The sequence below is a fragment of the Mesitornis unicolor genome, unplaced genomic scaffold (assembly GCF_000695765.1).
Source record: "Mesitornis unicolor isolate BGI_N332 unplaced genomic scaffold, ASM69576v1 scaffold13136, whole genome shotgun sequence".
Classification (NCBI taxonomy): Eukaryota; Metazoa; Chordata; class Aves; order Mesitornithiformes; family Mesitornithidae; genus Mesitornis; species Mesitornis unicolor.
This window is the reverse complement of record NW_010191762.1, coordinates 53,128-79,411: the sequence shown is the minus strand read 5'-3', so window position 1 is coordinate 79,411 and position 26,284 is coordinate 53,128. Positions and strand designations below refer to the sequence as shown.

Here is a 26,284-nt window from a genome sequence, read left to right as displayed (position 1 = left end):
CTTGAAGGGAGAAGCTTGTCCTACCTGTCTGGGGAGTATCTGTCAGCATATTTAAATGAAATTTTATTTTGAAACTGTCTTTTGTAATTATTAGCACATTCCTAAGCAGCACAACTAGTTTGTGATCAAATGATGGAGGTATCTTCAAAACATGTAATCGGGTTCATTGCATTGTAAACTCTGCACCTTTTGGATTTATTTGTGTTATTTTTATTTTTACAGGATTACAAAGCCATTGACATTTGCTGACTGTGTCGGTGATGAGCTTCCCTTAGGATGGGAAACTGTTTACGATCAACAGATTGGAGTTTATTATATGGACCACATAAATCGTGAGTAGATGTATTGATTATTTTGAGGAATCCTACCAAGCTGATCTCAACTGGTGGTACTAACTTTGCTTCCGATACCATTTATGCTCCTTATGCTACAGTGAGGAAACGTATGCAAGTAATTTCTTGCAGTGTCTGTTTTCCCATCTTTCAAATGGGGTCACAATCCTTCAATTTTTGAAGAATTTTGCAACCTATGACTGAATTATAGTGTAATAAAATAGTTTGTTTGCTTTGTCAGACTGTGGAGCATCATTAATTTCGTTGCTGCTTTTTGTCATATGCCAATTAAGATTTTCATGCTACGCTCTTGTATTTTGTATTTTTCCAGTCATCCATAGTGGACTCTTCTATATTTAAAACCAAAATACAGTCTGAGAGAAAAGTGCTGAGAGGTCTTTTCCAGCCTGTGATTCTGTGGTTTTTAATTAGAAGCACTATGAAATACAGTAATCTTATTAGTAATCTTAAGCAATGTATGTTTTATGCTTAAATGCAGTACAAACTGGTATAAAAAAGACAACAGATGTCCCTTTTGGAAACTAAGAGGGAGAAATTTCCAACATTTTTCGCTTTTGGACTGTTGCTGAGCTTTGTATCAGCACAGTCTGGCACATTGGCTGGTTCTGCTTTTAAAACAAACGTCTTATCTTTACAGCTTTGTACTACTACTGCTGCTGTTACTGTTGTGCTGCTATCATTAAGCTTCTTATCACCACTGAGTGAATGCTTTCACTATTGTGGGAATGGGCAGCTGGCAGGGAGGGAGGGAAGAAGAACGTAGTTACATGGGCTATCACAGCAGTGGTAAATAGTATAATCTGCAAAAACAGCCTCAGTACTATCTACTTGAAATCTACCAATTAAAAAATAAAAGTGCAGCAATACTTTTTGGCTTCCTGCCATCGTTGGAATCACTTGTGTATTATGGTTTCACAATTAGTTATTTTAAAAAAAAAAAAAATAGGCCAGAAACAAATGTTCCCATGATATTGTTTGACCCACACAGGTACTTATTTGTTGTGAAATTGACAAAGATCACAAATTAAATAATAACTTTAAAGAGCTGTTAATGCACTGATCGCAAGGTTAGATAGTCGAGACAATTGAAAGGCAATAAATACAGACTGTTAGGCAATTCTTACAATAAACCTGTTTAAAAGAAGTAGTACCTTAATGATTTCTGTTTAAACTGTCACTGTAACTTTGGTTAATGCTGAAGTTTAATAAAAAGTGAGGTTTACGTTGGAGTACAATAATGGAGAATACTTGCACCAACATATGTACCTGTGCGTGAATGCACATACTAGAAAAATAACCCCACAAACAAGGATATTGGCAACTCTTCTGGTTGTTTTTTGTTTTTTTTCATGAACTTTGTAAAAGGCTTTAGGAGTCCCTATAGATGAAGAGTAGAACATGAACTCCCACTGCAGTGCTGCGACTAAAAAGGCTACGAAAGCATCCTCCCGATAGGCATCTTTGTTAGGAATAACAGTCGCTATTGCACACAAAAGAAATCACTCCCTTTTTCCTTTTCAGACTTTGTTATTAGCTGCTTTACTACAGACATCAAGTTTGAACTTACAGAAAGGATATTAATCATTGTAGGCATGTCAGATCTGGCTTGCATTTTTTTGCTGTGCAATTGAGAGCAAAAACTGTAGAAGAAAGTCTTTGCAGAGGGAAATTGAATTCCCAAATGCTCAAAGGGAAGGCACAGAAAGAGAAGATTAATATAAATGAGTCTGGGAAAGTAAAGTTAATAATATTAGAAATTAAATAAAAGTACTATATGAACAGAGGGATAGAAACTTCATAGGGCCAGTGCTGAACTGAGTGAAAGGAATCATTCTGCAATTAACAAGGTTGCAAAATTTGTCTCTTTCATGATAACTAATTACTTGCAGCCCACAGATATTATCCTAAATGGTAATTCAGCCGTCACAGCAAAATGGGTTTGTCACCCTCAGGCTAATACAGTGCTTGCATATACAAGTAAGATTTATATTCAGAGGGAAGAGAGAGTTGATATTATAGCTGGATAATCATTATCAAAAAATTACTAGGATACTTGATCCAGTTTTAAACCATGGGCAACAAAGGTACCAATCAAGACTGCATTAACCTCCTTGGTAGAATTAAGAACTTATGATCATGGGTGTCATGGGGTGGTGTCAGGCAAGTAACAGACATGGTGTCGGAAGTGAAGAAATGCTGTTCTGCAGCGAGCCCCTTACATTGTGCTCTGAGCTGTGCCTGAAATACTTGGAGCTCCCATGTGAAAACACTCAGACTGCCTTTTGTAGCTGCCCGGGTTCAGTGCTTTGTACAGCACTGGAGCGCTGTGTCAATTGACAAAACAGTTGGGAGTGCTTCGGTTTCAAGAAATACTGTGAGAAAATGCAAGGGAGAATTCAGAGTCTTTCCAAAGTTATGCTTACCAGGGACCTCTCACGCTTTGTGTGCCCTCTCAAGCTTTTTGCCCTTGCACCTTTTGAAAGGAAACAGTAATGCATCTGATTTTTCCGAGCCCCTTGCTACGTTTGTTTACCCAGAAAGTAATAAAAAGATTTCTAGGCAATAACTTTCCATTTATATTGAAAAACCCCAGGAACAGAGGAATCTTCTGTAAATCTCAATGGTGCTTCCAACCCAGATCTCCATCTTGTTCTGTAAATTCAGTGCTTTGTTGACACCCTCACTAAGCTGCGCTTGGCTCTTGTCCAGCTGTTGCTTAAAAACCTTGGCGGCTGCCAGCCGCAGAATTCCTTTCCCTCCTCCTCAGAGGCTTGGGAGCCTTTGAAGTCTCCTTTACCCTGTTGGGCATTCCCCAGTTGGGGAATAATATATTCCCTGCATTTGTCTAGGGCTGTTCTTGAACTACAGCAGTATATTTCTTTTTCAATCGGTTATAAAGAAATGAAGTGAATTTTATCATACAGCGTAGCTTTAGTTTTGTTGTTACATGGCAAACTTGTGTAGAAATCCAGGGCAAAGTGAAGCCTCCGTACTTTATAAAACAGAAGACAACGTCACTACTGTGCTAAAAAAATTTCCTGCCTCAGAGGAATGCTGCTAGCTTTCGAGAAGGCTTCTGAAATAATTTTATAAGAGATGCAGTGCCATGTAATACAGAACCTCAGAAGCTTAATATGTGATAAAATGCATCTCTTTATTGAGATTAGAACTGTTTATTTGCTATTCAAAAAGATACTTGCTAGGATCTAGCTTTTCTGTCTTGTAAATATTTATTAATTTCTGCATAGTTTCCATAGGGGATTAGCAGGTTTAGGAATATTAGATTTGCAGAGATTTCAGGATTACTTACAGACAGATGAGATAGCAGCATTACAAATTATCATGCCCTCAGTAAAGGATGGGCTGCAACGTGAACTCCGTTTTCTTCTGATTGCCCTGCATGCAGAGGAGGGTCAATGGAGAGTGGAACAAGCCCCAGCACATTTTTCCTGGGCTGCAAAGGCTGGTGGGAGGTGTTGGAGCCAGAAGATTTGGCTGGTCCCTGGAACGTGGGGAGAAATTGCTGAACTACAGGCATGATCTTTATAGTGTTGCAATGTAAGGAGTTGGAGGGAGAGAAAAGTTAACATCTGTTGTGAAAAAAAGGTTGTTAGGAACCTAATACGCAAATCACTTGGAAATGTTGATAGATGAGCTTTCTGGTTTTGGTTATGTACTTTTCAGATGGCTCTCAAATGGTAGAGTTGCTAGCATGATCTTGATGCCATTGCAGTTCTTAATGTGTTGGGCTCGGTCTTTCAGAGTTTCTTATTTCATCGCTGACACCAGTATCCTGAATTATGTACATGAGATGAACACAAAACATAACTAGCTGTCATCTCTTGTGAGAAACAAAGTTTGGAAAAAATGACTAGGTGCATCCCTCCTGCATGTGCTGCAGGTTCTGCCATGGCTTTTAACACTGACACTGCATCTGCAGCAACTTCTTACCAGTAGAGCCTCAATCGTCTGAAATGAGCATTCGGATTTATATGGACATCCTCATGTAAAACGTGTTTGCTAACTTGAGCATCACCACAAAAAGAAAACAAATGAACCAGTAATTTTTTTTTTTAGGATTTTATTGCATGTGTCCTCCCCAAATATCTGTGCAACTACAAAGACATTGCTGAACAGCAAGGACTTTGAAAACCAGCACATACAGGAAGGATTTTGTACCAGAAACCTATTTTTGATTCACATTTGAATATGAACTGTTCTGAACACTGGAAAGGGAAAGTTTGAGAGTGTTCTTTAAGACAAAAAAATAGAAGCAGTTTAAGTGCTTTTATGGATTTGAGATTTAAACGCTAACTTTTCTGTTGAATGACTTTATTCTTCGTAATTATGCACTGACCTTTAAGGATGTTAAGCTTGTAAAGTTGTATGTGGTATCTTAAGGTTGCTCCAACCATTTATAGAATTACGGGTTAAGCATTAAGATGCCTCTTGCTTTCCCATGTGATTCTGGGTTTTTGAGTAGTCCTCAGAGTTTTCAAGTTGGCTATGAGGGGAAGGTTAGAGCCAAAACACTGTTTTCTTTGAGTTTGCTCTAGTTCGTAAAGAAAAGAATCAAATTTAAATGCCCTTTATATTTGAAAGGACTTTTCCTGTTCTTCCACTCTGCTTTTTTCCTTCTTATCCAGGTTGGAGTGATTTTAAGTACTGTAGTGTTAGGTGTGCAAGTTGAGAACAGATCTTAACAAAATCAATTGTAGTTTTGGGGATAAATTATCTTAAAAGTGTTTGCTTTTTGTTTTTCTTTTTATGCTTTTCTCCTCAGAGCTCACACAAATTGAGGACCCAAGGGAGCAATGGAGGAGGGAGCAGGAACGCATGCTAAAGGAGTATTTAGTAGTTGCCCAGGAGGCACTCAACGCCAAGAAAGAGATTTACCAAATAAAGCAGCAGCGTTTTGAACTGGCCCAAGAGGAATATCAACAATTGCACAAAATGTGTGAGGATGACAGCCGTTCTTATGCCAGCTGTGAGTTTATTAGTCTTTTCTTTATTTACCCGCCTGCCTCTCACAACGTGGGGTGTAAGAAACATGTTCAGTATTTCCATTGCCTGGTTCTCCTCTGAGTGAAGATCCTGACTACAGAAGTGAAGTGCTATCCTTTGGCTCCACTATTCAGGGACTTCCATTCTGATATCTATCAGGATATGCCTTAGCATCTGTAGCCATCTCAGAGCCAGCCATGATGACGCTTTGTGCAAGGCAACAAAGACAAGAAAGAGTGTTGCTGGACAGCCACCTACTCCTAAATTCATAGCTTATTCCACCCTTGACGTGGGAGGGGAACCATCAGCTTAGGGGAAGCCTTGTTTTGTATTTTTGAAAAATTGCAGTAGCTCTGTGGGATATTTTGTTGAATGACTTCAGATGATTGTACAAAAAGAAACTCTGATAGATGGAGATAATATATTGGAAAAATATAACCTGTTTTTCGTATTTTTAAAGCTCTTGGAAAAACAAGTTGCTTGAAACAGCAACAAATATGCCTGAAAATGACAAATTGGAAGTTATCTGGAGCATGAATGCAAATGCTATGTCAGTTGACTTTTATGTTTTTCAATCTTTGAAGATTTTTTTTGTTTAGGTATATCTGTGGAATCAATAATGAAATACTGTAAAACCATTTAAATAAAACCTTTCCCTTGTTTTGAGGTGAAAAAATATTTTAATTTTCTACAGATGTGTTAATATATTTTATATTGGCTTAAGGTCATATGCATCTGTTTTGAGAAAAGGGATGGGCTGATTAGTCAGATTATATATTTAAAAAAGGAAAATTTCCTTTGGGGATTAATCATGCTGTCCGCTCAAAATTCTCCAGGGCTTTTCCACTTGTTTTTCTTAATTCAGCTCCTCCACTCCACTCTGGGATGCTTGCTTCTCCATTTATTGTACAGAAATCTTAGGCTCCTAATTCAAGTGCAATTCGATGGCCAAAGTTGGGTGCTTATATTGCAAATATTCGTGCCTCCACCACCACTTGTTTCAATCTGTTGCGTTGAAAGAACTAAAACTTCACAGTCTGCTTTCCCCCTTCTTTGCTCGTGGGTGCTGCCATTGACTCAGTGTCGTGTGCTCATGAGTGGGAGGTGGTGTGATCTCAGCGGCTGTGGGCTGGCAGGGAGGTGCCCATGCAGCAGTTTTGTGACTCAGTTGTGATCAGCACTGTTTAAAAAAAAAATTAAAAATCCAGAGAAAATCCTGGATTTAGAGAATTAGTCCAGGCATGACTACTCATTTTGGCAAGTTCCTGCAGGCTTGACATGACCTGGGCATTGCAGTATTCTTCTGAGAGTCAAAAGGGTGGTAGGTCTAACAGCACAACCCCATCTACTTGCGTACTAGGCATTTTTCAGTGGGTCAGTGCTGCTGTGTATGGTTCACCCAACACATCATGGTTGGTCTTGCCCAGCCTGTCCTCTAGGACCATTTTTCAATCAGTCCATGCTTCAGCTTGTCATGCCACGGCTTGAAATCATTGCCTGACTCTAGGTGTGCTGTGTTAAGACCTCACTTGCTGGAGGTTGAGCTGTGTGTCGGCTCCCTACACTGTTGCTTCAGGAGGCAACTTTTCTCTGATTGAATTTTTTTCTGGCAATAGTTTGGTTTTTTTTTGTTGTTTTTTTTTTTTAACTTCAGTCCCTATCACACTGTTAATTCCACAGACCTAGGAAAATATTTGCAATTGTTAATGCTATACAAATTGCTTGCATCAGTAAATGCCACCATCCTGTTATGGAAGCTAGTTCCTTTTAGGCAATAGGCAGTGCTGCTATAGACATTTTTTCTTGTGGTTCAGGACCAAAAGAAAAAAAATCAGGCAGGTCAGAGGTTATACTTTAGCACAGTGGATTATTTTGAAACCTAGTGACATGTAACACAAGGAATGACCACAATGGTCTATTAAATAGTGCTGCATCTTAACAAGTGTATTAAAGAAATAGTAATTTAAGAAAAGATGTAAAATGCTCTTTTCCATCTGTTTAGCATTCTCTGGATTTTCAACTAATACCAAGTATGACCCATATCAGATTAAAGCAGAAATAGCCAGCCGTCGTGACAGAGTGAGTAGTCTTTTTTCGTTTTGTGAAAATATGAATTACAGAGGGGGACTATGTGGGGATTTTTTGTCTTTGTTTTTACCTTAGCATTTACACTGGATATTGCATCCGTTTCTTGAAATACAGGATTAAAAACTGCTTTTCTGCTCTGACCTGTTGTTCTATTAAAACGAGTCTATATATACTGCATTTCAGTGCCTTCCAAAGTAATGCTTTTTTCAAGTTACAACTGTAAAGATTTTTATCACAGATGTCAGAGGCAAACTCAGCTGGGCTTTCAGAAATTGCCTTCTCTGTGCAAACGTGCCACTGCCAGTAGTAAATACTCTGCAGCCAAATTCTTTCCTGATTAAGTACAGTTCAGATCCACTGTCTTCATATTCCCATTTATCCATTTTCAGTGGAATTCAATGGATGTCATTGAACTCTAGACTTAGTGATTTATTTGGAAATCTGTTCACAATTCAGTAGACGTGTTGGCCCAACAGCACTTTTTAGCTGATTTGGTCAGAGCTTCTCTGTGGGGGGCGGAGAGTTCAAGCATTCTGACAGTGCTAGGCAGTTCTGTAATAAAATATTCCATTTTTTAGTTTACTTTTTTTTTTAAACTAGAATCATGCTTTTGGGACTGTCTTAGCTTAAAGAAAAATAGCTGACTTCTTGAATTTCTCCCATGCTGCTTTAGTAAAGTCTGCACGTTGTTTTCAAGCAAATTGATCTAGCAGTCATAAACAAGTATAAAAAGAAGTTTACAATATTAAGCTCTAGAACTTATTTCTGAATTTTACAGGTTTTTTTATTAACGGATAAAATGAGATTTAGCATGCCAGGCACTCAGCTTACAAAATAAATAAAAAATACTTATCTTTGCAGGATAGTGTTCCATTTTTGTTGTAGTGACCACTTTTCACATGAGTGCCTCTGAAAATAAATCCTGTTCACCACCCTTCAAAGGCATTTATTCTATCTGTGTGTGTTTACTACATGCTGACTAATGTTTGCTTGTTTTACATGCTCTAAATGTCAGCATATTCAAAACAAGAAAACAAGCCTTATTTATTTAAATGATATTTAACAAAAATAAACAAGGTCTTCACTTTTATATGGCTATTTGTCTCTGGTCCTGCATCTTAAAACAAAGTTATCTCCTAAATGCGTGGAATAACCCGTTCAACTGAATATGTGCATAGGCATTCAGTTGTTTTGGGTAACAGAATAAAATATGCACTATAAAGTGTGTACATGATTCTAGTGAATATTTTTTTTCATTTTACTATTGGTTAGTGTTGAAAGAGTTGCTCAGGGTATAGTAGGGGTGTTTTGGGGGCTGGTGTGATGAGTTTTGAGGAAAGGGCAAGAACACGTGGGGAAGGGAGGGCAATGCAGGATGATGGGACACTTGACAGTCCTGGTTTGCATCCCCATAACTCTTGGAATAGAGCTGGTAGAATTAATCCATGCCTGGATGTATAGAAATTTCTTCTGCTCTTTTTTTACTCTTTTTTTTTTAAGTAATACTTTCGTCATTTATTGATATATTGTGAAAGTCAAGAGCACTCTGGGCAAATTTTAGAAAAAGAACCAAATTTGATAGCTTTAGAAGAGAATTTTTTTCTTCTATCTCTGCCCCTCTTTGGGCTCTCAGTTTAGTCTTAGGCCTCACCATCACACACTGGAACACCTGCATTCCCACCATTTTCTGTAGTCACTTGAACCCCACATCTCCCTTGAGTATCAGTCAGCTTTGGAGGGCAAGAAGCTGTTTCTCTGCAGGTCATTCTTGATGCTGATAGTGCTCTTCTAAGGTGTGCCTGACCTACTCGGGTAACTGTTTTCATAAAACCACAAAAATATGATTTTGGAGACATTGCTACTTTGTTACTTAGGTTTTATGCTTACTAGTTGAATCAAGGTAATTCGTGTGTGTTGGGGTATTGAGAGGGAAGGACAATATAAAAATAACTGTAGGGCAGTTAGGCCAGTTCTGTTGCCAGTGATTTTGTTTTCCCAGATTGAAAAATTAACAGCATTGAATGTTCAATCTCTTTTTAAGTTGACTGAAGAGTTGAAGATAGTTGAGAGGTGTCTGTCTGCTACAAAGGGAGAAGAAAAGTCTTGTGGACTGAAACTTGCTAGTTGTTAGCATAAAGCTATTGGAGATAGAAAGCCAATAGAGCAGATTAGGAAATTGATACTTTGGAAGCTGAATGTTGTGATCACTGTTTGGTTGTGTTTATGATATTTCAGAAAGTCTTCTGTTGTTTTAATGTGAATTTGAAAGCAAAAAAAGAAGATAACTTAGATTATCACATCCAATTTTTAAAAGTATGTTAATAATTTTGCATTTGAAAAAAAATTTTATTATGCAAGTTTCTGTTACATATTACTTTAAATTATTTTGTTATCTTCAGCTTTCTAGGCTAAAACGAGAATTGGCACAGATGAAGCAGGAGCTGCAATATAAGGAAAAAGGAGTGGAAACTCTGCAAGAGTAAGTTAAGAGTTTGTGGAAGGATCTTTTTTTTGGTTTTACTTTATTTGCCTTAGAATGAATTTGTTAGAAAACTGTTGCCAAAAAGAAAAGAAAAGAAAAAAAGCTTAAAACATCTTAATTACTTTGCTTCAGAGTTTCTGCTATGATAGTGATACGGGGTGAGAACAGTGGGAAATGATGGAAGAAGGGTTGGACCGAATTGGTTGGAATGGTGATTTCATAGATCCACATGCAATACCAATTCTACAGGCCCTGTTCTTTAACTCTTCCTGAAGATGTTGTCAAGGCAGAATTAGATTTTTAAAAATATTTTCCAAACACCCTCTGGAGATATCTGCTGCCTGCAGCACAGCCTGAAGCACCATGCAGCAGGGTGGTTTTGCTGTGCACAGTACCGAGGTTTTTTGGCTGGGCACAGTGCTTCTCCTGGGCCAAGGGAGGCTTTACACCACAGCACTGCTCCTTCCCTTCACCTAGTGGTAAATGAGACCTGATGGTCTCATTCTGCACGGTATGACTGATTTTTGTGTCTGCTCTAAATCTGGTGATCTTAGAGGCCTTGGATTTTGTTTCACATGTGCAGAATGAGTGCACGTAAATGTCTCCTTGTCTCCTCCCTGTGAGGAAAGGTAGCTCAGGGCAATTTCCTGCTGCTCTCAGGGCTGTTAGGCCGCCTGTGCTCCATTTCCTTTGTGCTCAGTGGTGGCGAAGGTTGTGGTCTGTTGTGGTGGTGACCCTCACACTCTCCCTGCAGGCCAGCAGATGGGAATGGAGTGACTTCCCTGTGTGTGCTGCTTAGTCACCGACACACGTAGCACGTGTGCAGGATGCCCAATGGGATAGGGAGAGAGGTTGCCAGGCCATGGAAAAGACGGCAGGCAAACACAGGTTGTTGTGACTTCTAGGGCTGTTCAGCAAGGCCAGAGGCTGGGCCATACGTTGAACAGCTCTTAGGTTTGTGTTGGACGTGTGGCCATGCGTTTAGAAATCTTGGCCGTTTCTCCAGCATGCGTGTGAACCAACTGCCTAATGCAGGCGCTTCCTGAAAACTTTGGAACTATTGCATGTCTAATGCGTTTTGCAGCATAAGTACAATATCTGTGGAAATACTTCGAAGCTTTGGATTCATTGCTTTGGTGCTACAAACTATGGCTGCACGCTTTCACTTCAGGAATCCTGGCAAAGTTCGAGGAATCCCGGAGCAATTAGGTTTCTTATTTTCCAACTTTGATTTTGATTGGTATTATGTTAACAAAACAATATGATTGGTATTATGTTAACAAAATAATAATTATGTTAACAAAACAGGGAGATACTCAGATTTTACTATTAGAAGAGAGTAGCCCATGTGTGATTGTGCGCTCTTTTTGTAAAAACTTACCAGGTTCTTTTGTTTTAGAATGCACTTTAAAAGCTTCAGAGAAGAAAGCTTGTTCAACCAAAACCCTTCATTGGAAGATATAGTGTAATTATTTTCAGGCAAAAATACATGTTTATTTGGTACATGAAGCATTCACAGGTACTTAGGGGAATTGTTAGTGTATGATATGAACTGAAAATGAGTAAAATAAAGCACTCAGTATATTGAAACAGCAAATATTTTAAGTACTATTAGGTATAGTCAACATTTGAGGATGGTGGCCTAGGTAAGTAAGAAGTAACAGAACAAAAGCAATTTTGTCTTAAGATTCTTCATCTCACTTTCTTTAAGTGACTAAGAATTGCCTTGCCTTTTCTACTTTCTTTATTGGTTTTCATTCTCCTGGTTATTGGGTTATTTTAAGGGTATAAGTTCAATTGTTTTATAAAAGGACTAACCACTTTACTAGGATGATGAGAGTATTTGAAAGCTATTTGAAACTCAAGGTTGTTTTAATTGATATAATTCATTTAAGATATTTCAGCGAAGTAGTGCAACTCTTCTAAAAATAAAATCTGCGCATGATTAAGAATACAAATGTTAGTTTTGGATTTTAGCCCAAGTGAAGTTGCCCATACTCCAGGATGGAGGTATTGGAGAGACATTCAAGAGAGGAGTCATTTTAAAGTGTTTTTGAATAGTCAGTGGTCACTCGAATTGTATAGTTTAAAAGTTCGAGCGTAACAAGTCGGTGCTTCAGTGCTGCTCATTGCTGCTGTTGCTGCAGTCGCTCCCTGTCCCGTGGGTGCACTGGGTGGCATTTGCTGGAGCTGGGGGGAACGTTTGGCCCATGCGTTATCCGGGGTTGCAGTGAATTTATGTCAGTGTGTGTGCCTTGCTGAGCGCTGCTCTCTGAAGTGACTCTTTCACTTGTGAACCGGGGCCTTGTGGGTTTGGTTTTGTTTTGTGCTTTTAAGTAAATTTTTAATTGCCTTTCTGGAAAGATGTGTGCTTTCTTTTGAGTATTTTGCTTCTAGTAGGAAGTGAGCCAATTTGGAGAGTGCTCACACTGTCTAACAACTGAGATGAGAAGTTTCTCTGGCCTCCTCATGTAATCAGCAGACGTATTAGGCTAAAAGCTGAACTGTGCTCTAGGTTGTCCCTGGGTGAGCTCTTCTCTACCCCTTGTATTTGTCAGGAGAAAAGGGCCACTCAAGTCAAGTACCAAAGCTGAAGTATTTTACTTTTTGCACATCCACAAAGTAAGTGTACTGTCTGAAAAGAAACTCATTGCTGCTTCTTGAAAACAAAAATTCTGGACTCTCCCCCCCCCTTTTTTTAGAAAAAAAAAAAAAGTTTTGTACATTTCCCCTTTTTGTTACCTTTTTCTAAATATTTCGTCCGGGTAATTTTTCTTCCTCCTTGTGCTAGGTCAGATCTCCAAGTAACTGCCAAACTAGAATGGCGGGCATCCTGTTCAGCTGTTTTAAAGCCGTGCTCTTCGCTTGTTTCAAGTGCAAGCCAAGAACAATGTTAGGAGCTGTCACAGTTGGGCTTGACATCTGGTTGAATGTTTGCTTTGAAAGTCTGACCAGAATGGCATTGTGGGCAGGTATCAGAACCTGCTGCCATGCAACTGCCTGGGTATGTCTTTCAGAGAAGAGACAGATTTTGCAGTGATGCTGGTTAGGTTGCTCAGTATTTCCATCACTTTATGTTGCTGTCTGATTTGGATACCTTTGTTACACGCAAATCTTTTGCATTGACATTTTCCATGTATGGTGTCTACCTTGGACTGTGTTTTGTTTTCTGTTCTTTTTAGTTTTAGTAAAATGGCTTAGCCATCTTTGAAGAGAAGAATTAAAAGAAAAGAAAACAAAATTCCACAAAAAAGCCTAGAGAAAATTGGGGTTTTGTGGGGAGAGAGAGGTTTGAGGGGGTTTTTAATAGCTCTGCAACTCCAATACAGTCAGAATTTCAAATGTTGTAGTGCTGCAGCTTTTTGCTAGGGCTGCAAATTTGGTGTAACCCAAATTTGGCAATGTTGTGATAAGCCTTGGGACACCACAGTCTGCCGTTGTCTGCTGAAGCCTTTCTAGGGCTCAGCATTTAAGGTCTGCAGAAATCCCACCCTGCGCCACACGGTGCTCTTCAGCCTCCACAGGTGCCTTTGCCCCATCCTGTGGCAGCCCAGAGTTACAGGGTTAAAGAGGAACTTCCTGAAACCAGCCCCTTCCTCTGACCCAGCCACAAGGAGCAGTTCCTGCTCTCCTGTGTGAGCAGTGACCCTTCTGCTGCAGGCAGGAGTTTTGGAGGAAGAAGGCCTTTAGCAACAGAGGAAATGAAAACGCGGCCAGTTGGCTGCAAGAGCTGGGGGAGCGCTGAGAGACGTTGGGAGAGACAGGGAATTAGGACTGAATAAACAATTTACAGCTACAGACAGGCTTAGAGGATGTGAGACCTGACAAAAAGCTTTAAAATTATGCTTTAACTCAACTACAGGCCTGTGCTTTGGTGAGGATGGGGGGAGTCGTGTGTGTTTGCATGTGGAGGAAAACAGAGGAACACAGAAAGTGCCCTATAGGACCAAAACTATTGCCAATGTATTAATAGTCTGGGTATCGCAGAAATATCTTCCTTAGAAAATGTATACCTTATTTTATTCATAGTTTGGTGTATTAGTTAATCTTTTCTGTTCATACAAAGGTCTAATCTGTATTTGTATCATGTTATTTTCCATTAATAAAATGGAAGATTCATGGTAACTTTGTGACTTTCAGAGGAAGAGCTTTATGAAAGAAGGAAAAGAAAATTAACAGACAATAAATAACCAGTAGTTTTGTAAGACGCTTAAGTCAGTTTGGGTTGACAGCCATACTGATTTAAGATCAAATATTTCTGGCAGGAGAAATTTTTCTGATTCTTTCCTTAAACAACTAGCAATTCATAAGTTGGGCTCTAAAGTGACGTCCAGGAACATGGATATGTGGGTAACTGGGCAAAAATCTGGTTGAAATTAAATAATTTCCTTTTCCTGAAATGCCACCTTGGACCTGGCAAACAGTATAATGAGCAGTTGTGTGGGAGGCATTTTCTGGTCTAATATTTGGGTGGAATCTGTGTTCTTAATATTAAGGCAACCTTCAGATAAAACCACATGTTATCTTTTTCATGAAACTTTTAGTGAATTGGATCAGTTGTTTTACCAGTGGTTTTAGCTAATCTTTTCAGGATTTTAACTAAGAATTAGTGAAGACTCAAGTAAACATCTTAAAAGGAAAACAGAGCCACCCAAACACAATCCAACTTTAATCGATATGACATTTAAGTCCTTTCTGGTTCTTGAACCAAAAATCATAAAGGTTTATGTATTTTCTTATGCAACCTTGGTAAAATTGTGTTTAAAGAGAAAGCTGAGGCTCAGGCTTATTTTGTGTTGTCTCCAAAAGCAGGAGCTGTCAGGAAAAAAAAAATGTAACTGACCTGCATTTTTTTCCTAAATACTGTGAGCTGTGCAATAAAACCACACGATTTTCATTCAGGCCTTTTGATTTTTCATTTTAATATTTTAATTTTAAGACAAGTAATTGGCTGCAAGTGGAATTTCACTGATTTCGTTTAACTGGCAGAATATGCTGCATGAGCGTTGTTGACACTCTTAGCTTAATATAATACCTAGCTTTAAACTTTCAACTATTCTCAGTATTTTAAATAGAGTTTGAGTATTCCTGTCATGTTTTACAGCATTTCCTCTCTTACTGATGAGATTTTCCTCTCTTACTTCCTCAAACTGATGTCCTATGTAATGACCCATGTGTGTTTTCTCTTTAATTTTGTTAACCAGAGACACCTCCTTCTGGAGATGTTCATTCATAGCATTGGCGTAGGGACCATTACACATGCAACCTCATTTTAATATACACATTTTCTATGCTAGATTAACAACAGGAAAATTGAGGTTTTCCTGTTTTAGCAGGGATTTACACAATTTTCACTGGTGGCTGTGTGTAGCCTGTTAAAATCCCGTAGCTGTTTGTTACAAATCCAAGTCACAGTAGTTCTTCTAGTAAGTTCTGCAGAGTCTCTGGTCTTGTTCTTTATCTGTAAATCAAAGCAAATTATCAAGATGATACACTCAAGTTGGCTCCTGTGTTCTGACCTGTTGTCCTTTACTGTGGCGAATTGTTGGAAAAATGTTGAAAACAGAGGCTCTGTAGCAGTGGATGTCCCACTTAAGAGAAGGTGAGGTGCTTTTTTATGTCCACATGGAAACTACTTCAACCTGAAGTACTGGGTAGTGCTATTGCTCCTTGTTGATTTTGCATTTGAAATCTTCTGGGATGGTCCCATGTGATGTACCTTAGTGCGGAAGATAATGTCTTCTAGAGGAGATATATTCAGAGATGCTCATAATAGCAGGGAAAGCATTTGCTTTCCTAAACTTGTAAGAATTAGAAATTTCTTCCCAAGAAAACGAAATGCCTTTGTCAGAAACTTCTGAAACAAGATGAGAGACAAGTCCTGGAAGAGATGTTGCAACGTGCAGTGCTGCATGGAAAATGTGACAGCTGGAGTGCTGGTATCTTTATCTTTTGAGTTATTACAGTGTAAGTTAGTTTTAGGTTGGTTTGACTTTTTTTTTTGCATGAAATAGCCCACAGACGCCTGTAAGTTGTGTATTAGAGCATTAAAACCAGGAAATTCGTTGGTTCTGCAGAACCTGGGTAGATAATTGCTTTGTGTTGTCTTCAGAGTGTACTTGGCACCGAGTGCTGTGTTAATTCCAAGCAGAGTATGATTTTATTCCTGGAAATAAAGTGGTACATGAGTAAGCAAGGGGTCTGAAAACGTCTGTGTGCTTTCTAATTGTGTGAAAATTCCTGAATTTTGCCTTAATCTTTTCAACAGGATTGATCGTAAGATGTCAAGTGCTCATACGAATTACAGACTGGATGAAGCACAGGCTATAATGAGTGAGCTTCGAACCATAAAGAAAGCAATATGCACAGGTGAAAAAGAAAGGCAGGACCTTATGCAGGTAAAAAATATGCTACTGAGCAGATAGCTGCTAAAAAGTAATAACCTACCTCTGTTCTGTTGTTTGTGATTATATTGGGGTTACCAGGTTTAAAAAAGGAAGTGGGGTGGCCTGAACTGATTTTTCTGTTTGATAACTGCCAATAGCAGGCAGCTTGGAAGAGGTAAGTTGTCATTGTCTGTACTGTGAGCATAAGACTTCATATTTGTTTCATTTTTATCTTAGATAATGTACTGTCCTTACATTTAAATTGGTGTCTATGTTGAATATAACTTTCCATTGCTGTTGACTATATTAGAGTCTGCTATGGAACAATTATGCTGCAGCTGAAAACCCCGTATCTTAAAGTTTTACTGTATTTGTTTTTCATTTTGTTAAATGTCTCTTTTTACTATATATAGTGATGTAGGACTGTATTCATGTGCTGAAATGTTTACCAGTTTGTCTACCGTGTTTTTCCTTTTATGAGCATTTCCCAAATCTCTGTCTCACTATGCCACAATTTGGCAGTTCTCCTTTTTGTGCCCCAAACTCTCCTCTTAAGTACCCATCTCAAGACACACATTAATTTCAAGTATTCTCACAAAACCCTCAAAGAGTATGATGAAATACAATGTATACAGAAACCATCATGCAAGCCTTAGATTATTTTATGAAGCAGTGCATGAGGACTGAGGGGAGGTACACGCCTGAGTAGTGATCTAACTTTTGAATGCATTCTGCATCCTGCTCCAAGCTCTCAGTTGCTGTTCCTGTGTTAATAATGTGATGGGAGCCCGATCAAAGAGCCATGAGCCTCTGCCACCACAGGGACTTAAGTATAGGCTTGCCCAAAGATGCTGCAGATACAGGGGGGTGACAAGGATAATTCTCTTTAGTCAGTCTCCAAACTGCTGCATGGAAAAAGGCACCTCAGTGACCTAAATCTTTGGGACCATGCTACATTGTGTCATTCAAACTTTTTATTCCAGTATTCTCTGCAGTAGGGTTTTGCTGGTAGTTTTTTTTTTTAATCCTTAAATGATATGAGTAGGTTGTAATATTCATATAATGAATTTCCATAGTTATACAATTATTCAGTCTCCAAAGCATTACCCAAAGGTCAGCTGATGGACCACAAATCCTTGTTCAAGTAGACAGAACACTTAAGTCACTATGAAAAGTTTCTGCCTTGGCAACTTTTAACATATTTGATATTTTGCGTTGGCCAAGTTTTAAAGTGATTCTCAGTCTTCCACATGCCTGGCTAGCAAGAAATGATTAGAAAGGCAGTTCTTCATGGACGCAGTGACGCACATTTTAGGAAACTAACTGGTAATTTAAAGACTTGAGTGTGAGTTCTTGGAGAAGTTTAACTACTGGCCTTGTTTTGACTCCCTCACTAGGTATTTTTTCCCTCTTTTCCTTGCCTTTTCAGTCCTCAGTAACACTAAATCCAGCTGTAAACATTGAGATGCCTTGAACATTATATATTTTAAACCACCTTTAAGTGCACTTGCAGTTTCTTTCAATACAGTGTTAAGGGAGTTAGAAGTCTGCGATCAACCTTAGCATCAAGGATTGGGCAATGCTGGCAGCACCAGAATGTAGAGGCTGCACCAGGCAGAGCCAGAAATGAAGTCTTGCCTTCTTTCTTCATGGGTCTACCTGACATACAGGAAATATCGGTGTAGGAGGTATCATTTTTGTAACTGGTGGCAGTCTGTTGTGGTAGCATCCATTAATAGACACATAGTCCAGGAGAATATAGAAAATAGCTGTTCTACACAGGCCTAGCATGTGAAACAGTTCTGCACGTTTTGTTGAAATTGTAATAAGGGATTAAATGCCATAGTTTACAAGAGCTACAGTTCTAAAAGTTGTGTGTTTCTGCCAGCTTAATGTGCTCTGCAAAAATACTCAGCTTTCTGCCTGCTTTTTTTTTTTAATTTTGGAAAAAAAAAATGCTGTCACCAAACTTTTCTGTGCTTTTGCCTTTTTATAATGAGTTGAAGATTATTGTTACAGGTTTACTTAGTTTTGTCAAACAAGTGAAAATCTATTTCAAGTATCTTCCTAATGAGTTCAGATTTTGATTTTTAATTTCCTAACAATTTTGAAATTGATTTGCCCTCAAAAATGCTACATTCTAAAGACATTGTTGGTAAAACAAGCTTTCTTATGAAAAACCTTTTGTTTTGAAAGCTGCTCATAGAGGAATTTGAAATACTGTGTAAGCAGCTGGGGATTTATTTCAGAGAAAGGAAATAGATGGTTTCTTACTATTTCTTAATTTAAAGCTGGTCAGTGTAAGCAACAGGACTAAACAGAGCAAAAGTGACTCAGTCTTGTGTAGGTGCTTGGAAAATTGTAGCTATCATAGAAATATGATAATTGGGTTGAGTTGTGTGGGAGAGAAGGCTGAGAAGGGAAGGAGAGGGTGGTCAGATTTAAAGTGGGTGCTGTGGTTACAAATAAAGCCAAATATGCAGTGTCACCGCTCCAAAAAAGCGAGCGAACTTTTTATATAAGACTGAGTAATCAAGGTTCTTGATTAGGTTCCTGAAAGCAATGTGTGCTTCTCTCTTCCCCCCCTCCCTTTCATACTTTTTTTCTGTTTCTGCATGTGCATGTGCTTTTAAAATGTTGTCCTTTATCCTTAGGAGGCATTGGAGTTTATTTTTGTGAGTTTTTTCCTTTTCCTTTTCCTTTCTTCTTAGGAATGGCACTGAAATTGTATGTGACGGAGAGCTCCCGAATCAGATAGCAAGAGATCAGTGATGAAATGAGAGTGCTCATTTTCTCATTCTCTCTTTTTGAGTAGGTCAGGGCTGGTGTGCCAAGAACTTCACATCCATATGATAGGAGTGTCTGGCTGTTCTGTGAGATTGCCATAAACAGTCCATATACTCCAAGTGAAAGATGGATTCCTCCATATAACTAGGGAAGATATTACTCCTAGCAGTTTATGTAAATTGTTTCTATCTGAAAGTATGCTAACTCAGGTTGTAATTTTCCATGTTAGGGTTGCTGGAGGCTGTGCTTTCACTCGACCAACTGCAAGGACTCAAAGCATAAATGTTTGCCCTAGAGCATAGTCACTTATGCACGTAGATGTAAGTTAAGGTGATGCTACCTGGTGATTGCCACCTGCCAAATGCTGTGCAGTTTTTGAATAGTATCCAGGGTTTAGCGACTGCGCCTGGGGAGGGAGCCTGGCCAGCAGCCATGCAGCCCTTCATTGCCTGCCAGGGAGATGCTGGAGGGTGTCAGGAGCACACCAGGAGTGCATAAGGTAGCTCAAATACAGGCAGAAGTTTAGATTTTAAGTTCTGGCTTAAGGATCTTTGATGTTACATATGCCTGTAATATGTGTTATTCAGAGGTGCCAGATGGGGCATGGCTTATTTGGGCCATTTGGCTTTCTGAATCCTCAGCTTTTTTTTATGTGACTGGCTGTGCTTTACTGGGAGGAGGACATGTTTGATGTGTATGTAGCTGTGATTTGAAAATATTATTTTCATGTTTCAAACCCATTAGGGATCCATTGTGATCCGTACAGCAAGAGACTGACAGGAGTGGATGATTTCCAGTGAGTTTTGAAGAAGAGAGTTAAACTGTAGTCTTCAGTTTTCATCAAGTGGAAGACACTCAGGTTTTCTTTTGCCATGTCGTGGAGCAGTTCATTTTGCAGTGGGTCTTGTAGGATAAAGAAACACCAGCTAGGGACTTCTCAGCAATGGAACTTGAAATTAAATTTTGCTGTCTTAGGACTGAGAAGAAACTATTTTGTTTGTCCATCATACAAAGATGGCACCAGGCTGGGTATTTTCCCTCTTTTTCTTGTCTCATGGAGGCAGGTGTGAGGAATGGGTACAGAATGAGAACAGAGGGATGGACCGTGTATGACAGAGATGGTGGCCACCAGAAAAAGCTGCTTTGCTGGCTGGTTTCAGGCCTGCTGCAATTCCTACAGATGCTTCCTAGGCTCTGAAACTGGACACTTTGTCTTCAAGGTGGCCTTGCTGTTCCTGTGAGCAGCAACCAGTTGCTGTTACACAGATATGTCTTCTTGACTCCAATAGTTGAATTTGTTGTAAGAAAAGGCAGCGTTGATGTGTTATCCTTTTTAAACTGTACTTTTAAAGACTGAGAAATCTCCTGATAATTAGATATGGACAATAACTGGGACTTGGTGTAATCACCAGTTATTGGAGCCACTGAGGTTCCTGAGGGCCAGCCTTTTCCCAGCGCAGTGCTTCTTAGTTGTCTCTGATTCTGTAGTTTAGGCACTGGAATAAGCAGTTTTGAGAGTTTTTGTGTATTTTTAGAACCTAATGGTTTGATTATGTTATGATTTACAAATTGATAACAGCTCTTCAAGTTTCTATATTTTTTTTTCTCACATAATTTGGTTGTCCTTTATCTTCTGGTGAGGGGACAGGATTTAATTTTTTAATGTCTTTTTTTAATTTTAATGTTCTTTTGATGAATAATACTCAGGCTTTTCTTCATAAATGACAGCCTGCACAGTGGTTTTGTCGCTGATACTGCATTATCTGTAATTTTTGGAAAAGAATCACAAAATACAAGCAATATTAACAATTTCATATTTTTTAAAGGAATTTTAAGGGTCTGCCAACCAACCTTGTATTGTCAAACAAGTTACTGTTATTATTTTCTGTGGTTCTGTCTTTCTCCCCTTCCCCCTTAATGACTGCCTGAGGTCTCTGCTTTACCCTCACAGTTTGTGTCATTTTCTAGATATCTCAGAGATGTCCCTTGCTTAACACAAAGTGTAAAATATATCTTTAACTGGGTGAGCCTTGGGTAAGTGAACACAAGGGTGAAATCAACTGTCTCAGAAATACAATCAATATAAGGTATTCATCGAGTTGGATGTGATAGCAGTAGTGGCTAAGGAATGTAACCTGTGCAGAAGATGGCAAAGGGGCAGATAAATAACATTTGTTTTCCCTATCGGCTGACCTGAAAGTTGACAGCCGCTGAATTTAAAGAACTGTAATCCAAATGCAAAAGCTAAAACTTTCATAGATATAAACCAAATTAAAGTCTGTTTACTGTTAGATGCATCTTTTAAAAGGAGAGGTTTATTTCAAAGCAAAGCTTCTGCATGTTAATAACACTACGATGAATTTTACTTAGTGTGAGTAGCTTTTTATAGGCAAGCTACCCGTTCTGTTTTGAAATAAAACGTTTTTCTTTGTTTTCTATTGATAAAAGAATTACAAAAATCAGATTTATTATTATTTTTTTGAATTTCTTCTTCCTTAGAGCCTGGCCAAGTTAACAGATGGATTCAGGAATAGCTGTTGTATTACAGATTCCCTGCAGGATCTCCAGCACAATTCTAGTTCGCTCAATGACTCCTGTTTACCTCAACAACACTGCGATGCTTGTTCTCAGACTGACATCACTGGAGAGGTATGCGTTCCTACGCAAGATGTTTGCTGTAGAAAATAAGCTCCTTTTGTATTAAAGTGATACATCGTTATTTCCTGGTTTAATTTTAGAGGTGTTGCCTGTAGCAGAATGAAAAATCCAAAGCAATATTGGCGGCAAGGGAGTTGCGTTTGCTTATTCTTTCCAGAACGTGCGAGTGGTGCTCATGAGTGATGGCCTTTGCGGTCCCACGACTTGAGTGTGGCACAGGGGTGTCATGAGTGACGTGTGTGTCACAGCGAGTGATGTGCTCGCCGGTCAGCGGCAGGTGGAGTTAGCTCCTGGACTCAGCCAGCCTGGCAGAGCACTTGTCGCATCATCACTTCGGTGACCGCAGGCTCATCTCTGAGTAACAGCTCTTGCTGAGGTGTCCATGGACCTCTCCTCTTCACGTCACCACCTCTGACTTACTGCTGCTTGTAATGGTGCAGGAAGGAAGAAAACACTTTAGCCAGATTGAAGTTGCACAGAGACCTGATTGTGCAACAGTGAGAGATGTTGGTATTCTGGTAGTAGTGATGGATCTGTGTGTGTGTGTGTGTATATGTATATGTGTATATATAAAAAATCTTGTTATCACGCTTGTCATTGCTGTTCATATACATCAACGATGTACGATAGACCTCTGTTCCTTTCCTCTGAGAGAAGGAAAGTATTTGTTCAAGTCTCAAAGTATTTTCCTTAAAAACTAACAAAACTTCTGATCTAGTCTCTCCTAACTTTATGTTCAAATAATGCCTTTAACTGTGATATTTGAGAAGAACATATTAACATTCCTTGGAAATAGTTCTGTGTGAGTGAAATTGTGTATTCCAAACAATACTAATTTGGCTTGCACTAGTATTATGGCAGCCTAGCTATTCTTGAGAAATAAAACATTTGCTTCTGTGGTTGAGACTGACAACAAAGCCAGAAAACAACCTGTTTGTAGTTTGTTAGTGCCATAGTTTGGATGTTACTCCACATTTGGTTAGAAATTTTTATTCAGTTAGGTAACTTTTTAATTGTAGGCTTTTATCATCCCATTTCTCCTCTATTGTCTTCTTTCACTGCTGACTACTTGCCAAGTTGGATGACTCCAGAAGGCCTCTACAGAGGAGGAAATCTGTGTTTTTCAGAAGATACATAGCTAAAGAAAGCATCTAAGAAAGCTTAGCTAGTGCTAGGCTGTCTTTCAGTGTGTTAGGTAGTTTGGTGCCTTCGGGATGACATTTTTGGGACTGGTTGTGGATGTGATTATTGAATTCCGAAACAAATTACCAAAAGGAACATAGCAGCATTTTCCCATTCACAGTGCATATTGAATGCCATCCAAGACAAGCCAAGCAGAGTCTGAAAGTTGTGTTTATCAGGTATAAGGTGTTTTTTGGTGTGGTTTTTTGTTGTTGTTTTTTTTTTTAGGAAATTAAAATTACATATTTATGTTAATTGCTTTCCTGAACTATTAGTAGCAGAGGTGGATCTTTTACGTATGATAATGATTGATTTTTATTAGGTTATTACTTAAAGCGTTGAGGTTTTTTAGTGAGTCCAGTAAGTGATACTAATGTATCCCTTTCTTTATTGTGTAAATGTTTTTTTAAAATCTAATTTCTCCCTCTCTCCCCTCCCTCCCCTTCTCCTCTTGCTCTTCAACTCTGCAAAAGTTTGGGTTTGATGACAAAACAAGACTTGTGGACAAAGTAAGACTGAACTGGCAGTATGAAGAGGCCAAGAAAAGGTAATTAAAGATAAATCTATTGGTTTTTATTTTTACTCCTGTGATTAAAGTTTTTCACAGTGGAGCTGGAACCAGCCTCCTAGCTGAATTGTCTTTAGGAAGACTAATTTGCTTACTGTTGAGTAGTTCACAGATAATAAAAGCTTAGGTAAACATAAGACATTATCATAAGATTATTATATTTGCTTGCAGAGATAAAGCTAAGTGTCAGCCCTGTTCTACACTTGTATAAACACAAAATTGCTGTAGTTTAATTGATCTGTTTTACTTTTTTTTTCCCCTTCTCAAACGCCTATGTAAACGGTCTTTAAATTTACACTTATCAGCCTGGTCTGTCAGTACATTTGGAGCTTTGCATACCTGTGTTTTAAGTTCGATGTACGGAAGTCATGAACTCCGGGTGAAGAAAGAACTTCTGTGAGATAAATGAGGATGTTCAGAGCTGAATAAATGGGTACATAAAAATAAATGTTGAGATTGAAGGAAAAATCTGATCAAAAATTTAAAAAATAATACTTGAAATAGATTAATGCTTCACTAAGTCCTTCAATCTAATTACTTGCAAGTATTTCTTTTGTGAAGGTCAGTCCTGCTGTGTTTTTTCATGGTTTTATAGAAGTAATCTGTTCTTATTTAGTACTCTTTAACATACTGTCCGATACCGTAGATTAGCAGGTCCTCATTTAACCTCGCTGTTTTCAAACTATTTGCCACATATTCATGACAATAGTGTAGGTATAGAAGATGACTTGAACACAGTAATTTTATGCACTTAGGATTGTTTTAATTTGCAATGGTAGAACATTTTCTTACTGACTGATGCTTAAAAGATTCTGTATAGTTAACTTTGAAAACCTTAGTTTAATTTTTTTTTCTTTAAGTTAGGATTTTTCTTTTTCTTTTCAACTTTGCTTATTTTTCCGGTTTGTTACATCTCTCAGAACAAGGGTTAAAAAAAAGTTCAGTACTTATGCCTCATTTTTTTCATATTATGGTGACATTTTCTTTGGGGGAAACCATAATGCTGTCATAAGCCTTGGCAGGGATTGGAAGCTTTATAGGCAATTCACCATTTTGTTGTTCTTGGAAAATGTACCCACATTTGGACGGAATACAGGCTTAAAAAAAAGTTAAATTGGTGCAAGCATGTTAGAGATACACAGCTAAATCTGCAGGATTTGTAACTGGAATGAAAGTCTGCACTGTAAAATACTGCATGAAGATACCAGTGACTGTTACTTCTTAAAGTTTAAATAATTGGGGAGGGGAACAAAACAGTGTCCTGTTTGGTCACAGGCTTAGCCCTTAGCATGTAATAGTCCAGTGATAATTTAGGGATTCATGGCAGTACCTGAAAAAAGAAGGATAAAATTCAGTTTTGTCCTGTTTAGTTTGGCCACTGGTGCTGTGAAGATTGTATTAAATGTTTTTAGGTCTGTTTTCTGACATACCTATTTAATGTGTTTTTCAAAGCAATTCGCATCTTACGCGTTATTATGAGGAAAATATAGAGTGGTGGGGGTTTTGGGGTTTGGTTTTTTTTGGGTGGAGTTGTTTGTTTCTGTTGGGTTTTTTTATAGTAGCAGAAGCATTTCTCAGCTGGAAACGCCGCACATTTGTTTAGGCCTGGAATGCCGTATTTCTGGCTATCAGAAGTGAGCTGGGGTTTGATGTTAATCAAGTGCAGAAAATGTGAGTGAGTAAGTAACCTTCCAACTAGAGAGCAGGAACTGCAGTAAGGGTGATTTTGCTGTCCCGGGCTGGCAGCAGCTCTGACAGTGGTCAGTTATTTAGCAGCAGTGTGTTAGTTGCTTTAAAAGAGCAGCCGCCTTCTGCCCGGTACGTTTGTTGTACGGAAGTCATCAGCCTTCAGCTTTGGAGTGGAAGTGCACGAAGCTCATTGCCCCTACCAGTTATCTCTGTGGTTGCATTCTTCATTTATCGTGCATTCTTTCCCCTTAGCTTGCTGGCCTTTCTGTAGGGCTTTTGTCTCTACTAAATATCTTTGTGTTCCTTCTCCCTTGGCTGGGGAAATCTCTGCTGTTACTGCAGTGTGGGTGATGGAATGTGCTGTGATGGATTAAAACCTACAGAGGAGAAAATCAAAATGCTACAGTATGTCACAACTGTAAAGCAGTATGTTATGACTATTTGCTTGTCAAATGGGGTGTGGAAGCATATAGCAAATCAGTACAGCAGCCAAACTGTCTTATTTCCAAGTTTTAATGAGAGACTTTGAAAATACACTGTAGGAGAAAAAGTATGTCTTTTCATTTAAAGAAAACCAGGGAAAAAGCCAGCCAGAAGATCATACAGCTCTAGATAGGAGTCAAATATTTGCCACATCTAGTAAAGAAGTTTTTAAAAATAAAAATGTGTTCTCTGTATGCGGTGTCTTAGCAAGGAAATGCCATCTCAGGATTTCTGAATGAACTGTCTTGAGGAATTCAGGAGATGAGACCCAGTGATAGTGGAAAAATTGGCTTATACTCCCAGAATCTCTCTCCTCCCTCATAAAAGATAATCAGATTTTTAAGTCCTCCTTTAAAAATCTCTCTTAACTACTGAGTGGCTTGGCCTTTGCATACATTAAGACATTCACAGAGGCTTTTTTTCCCCTCCAGTTTCCCACTGGAAGGAAGTTGGATGATTTGCAATCTAATTTTTCCTGTGGGTATTTCAGATGTTGTGAGCTGTGGGTTCTGACATCTTCAGGGCGCTGGGGAAGAGGTCCTCTCTCCTGGGTCTGGTCCAGGCTGTGGGAGTAGGCGTGCACATTCTGCTCTTTAAATCGCCA

At 38.8% G+C, this 26,284-nt stretch overlaps 1 protein-coding gene across 1 annotated transcript in view; it reads left to right on the top strand.

The window, feature by feature from the left end:
• The first annotated feature begins 224 nt into the window (after window positions 1–224).
• WWC3 (WWC family member 3) overlaps window positions 225–26,284 on the top strand; it is a 63,394-nt gene continuing 37,334 nt past the window's right edge. The window contains exons 1-7 of the mRNA XM_010186852.1: window positions 225–332; window positions 5,137–5,340; window positions 7,360–7,436; window positions 9,845–9,924; window positions 16,196–16,325; window positions 21,600–21,749; window positions 23,414–23,487. Of these exons, the coding sequence (XP_010185154.1) occupies window positions 317–332; window positions 5,137–5,340; window positions 7,360–7,436; window positions 9,845–9,924; window positions 16,196–16,325; window positions 21,600–21,749; window positions 23,414–23,487 (731 nt within the window). The 5' untranslated portion in view covers window positions 225–316. The remainder of the gene's footprint in view (window positions 333–5,136; window positions 5,341–7,359; window positions 7,437–9,844; window positions 9,925–16,195; window positions 16,326–21,599; window positions 21,750–23,413; window positions 23,488–26,284) is intronic.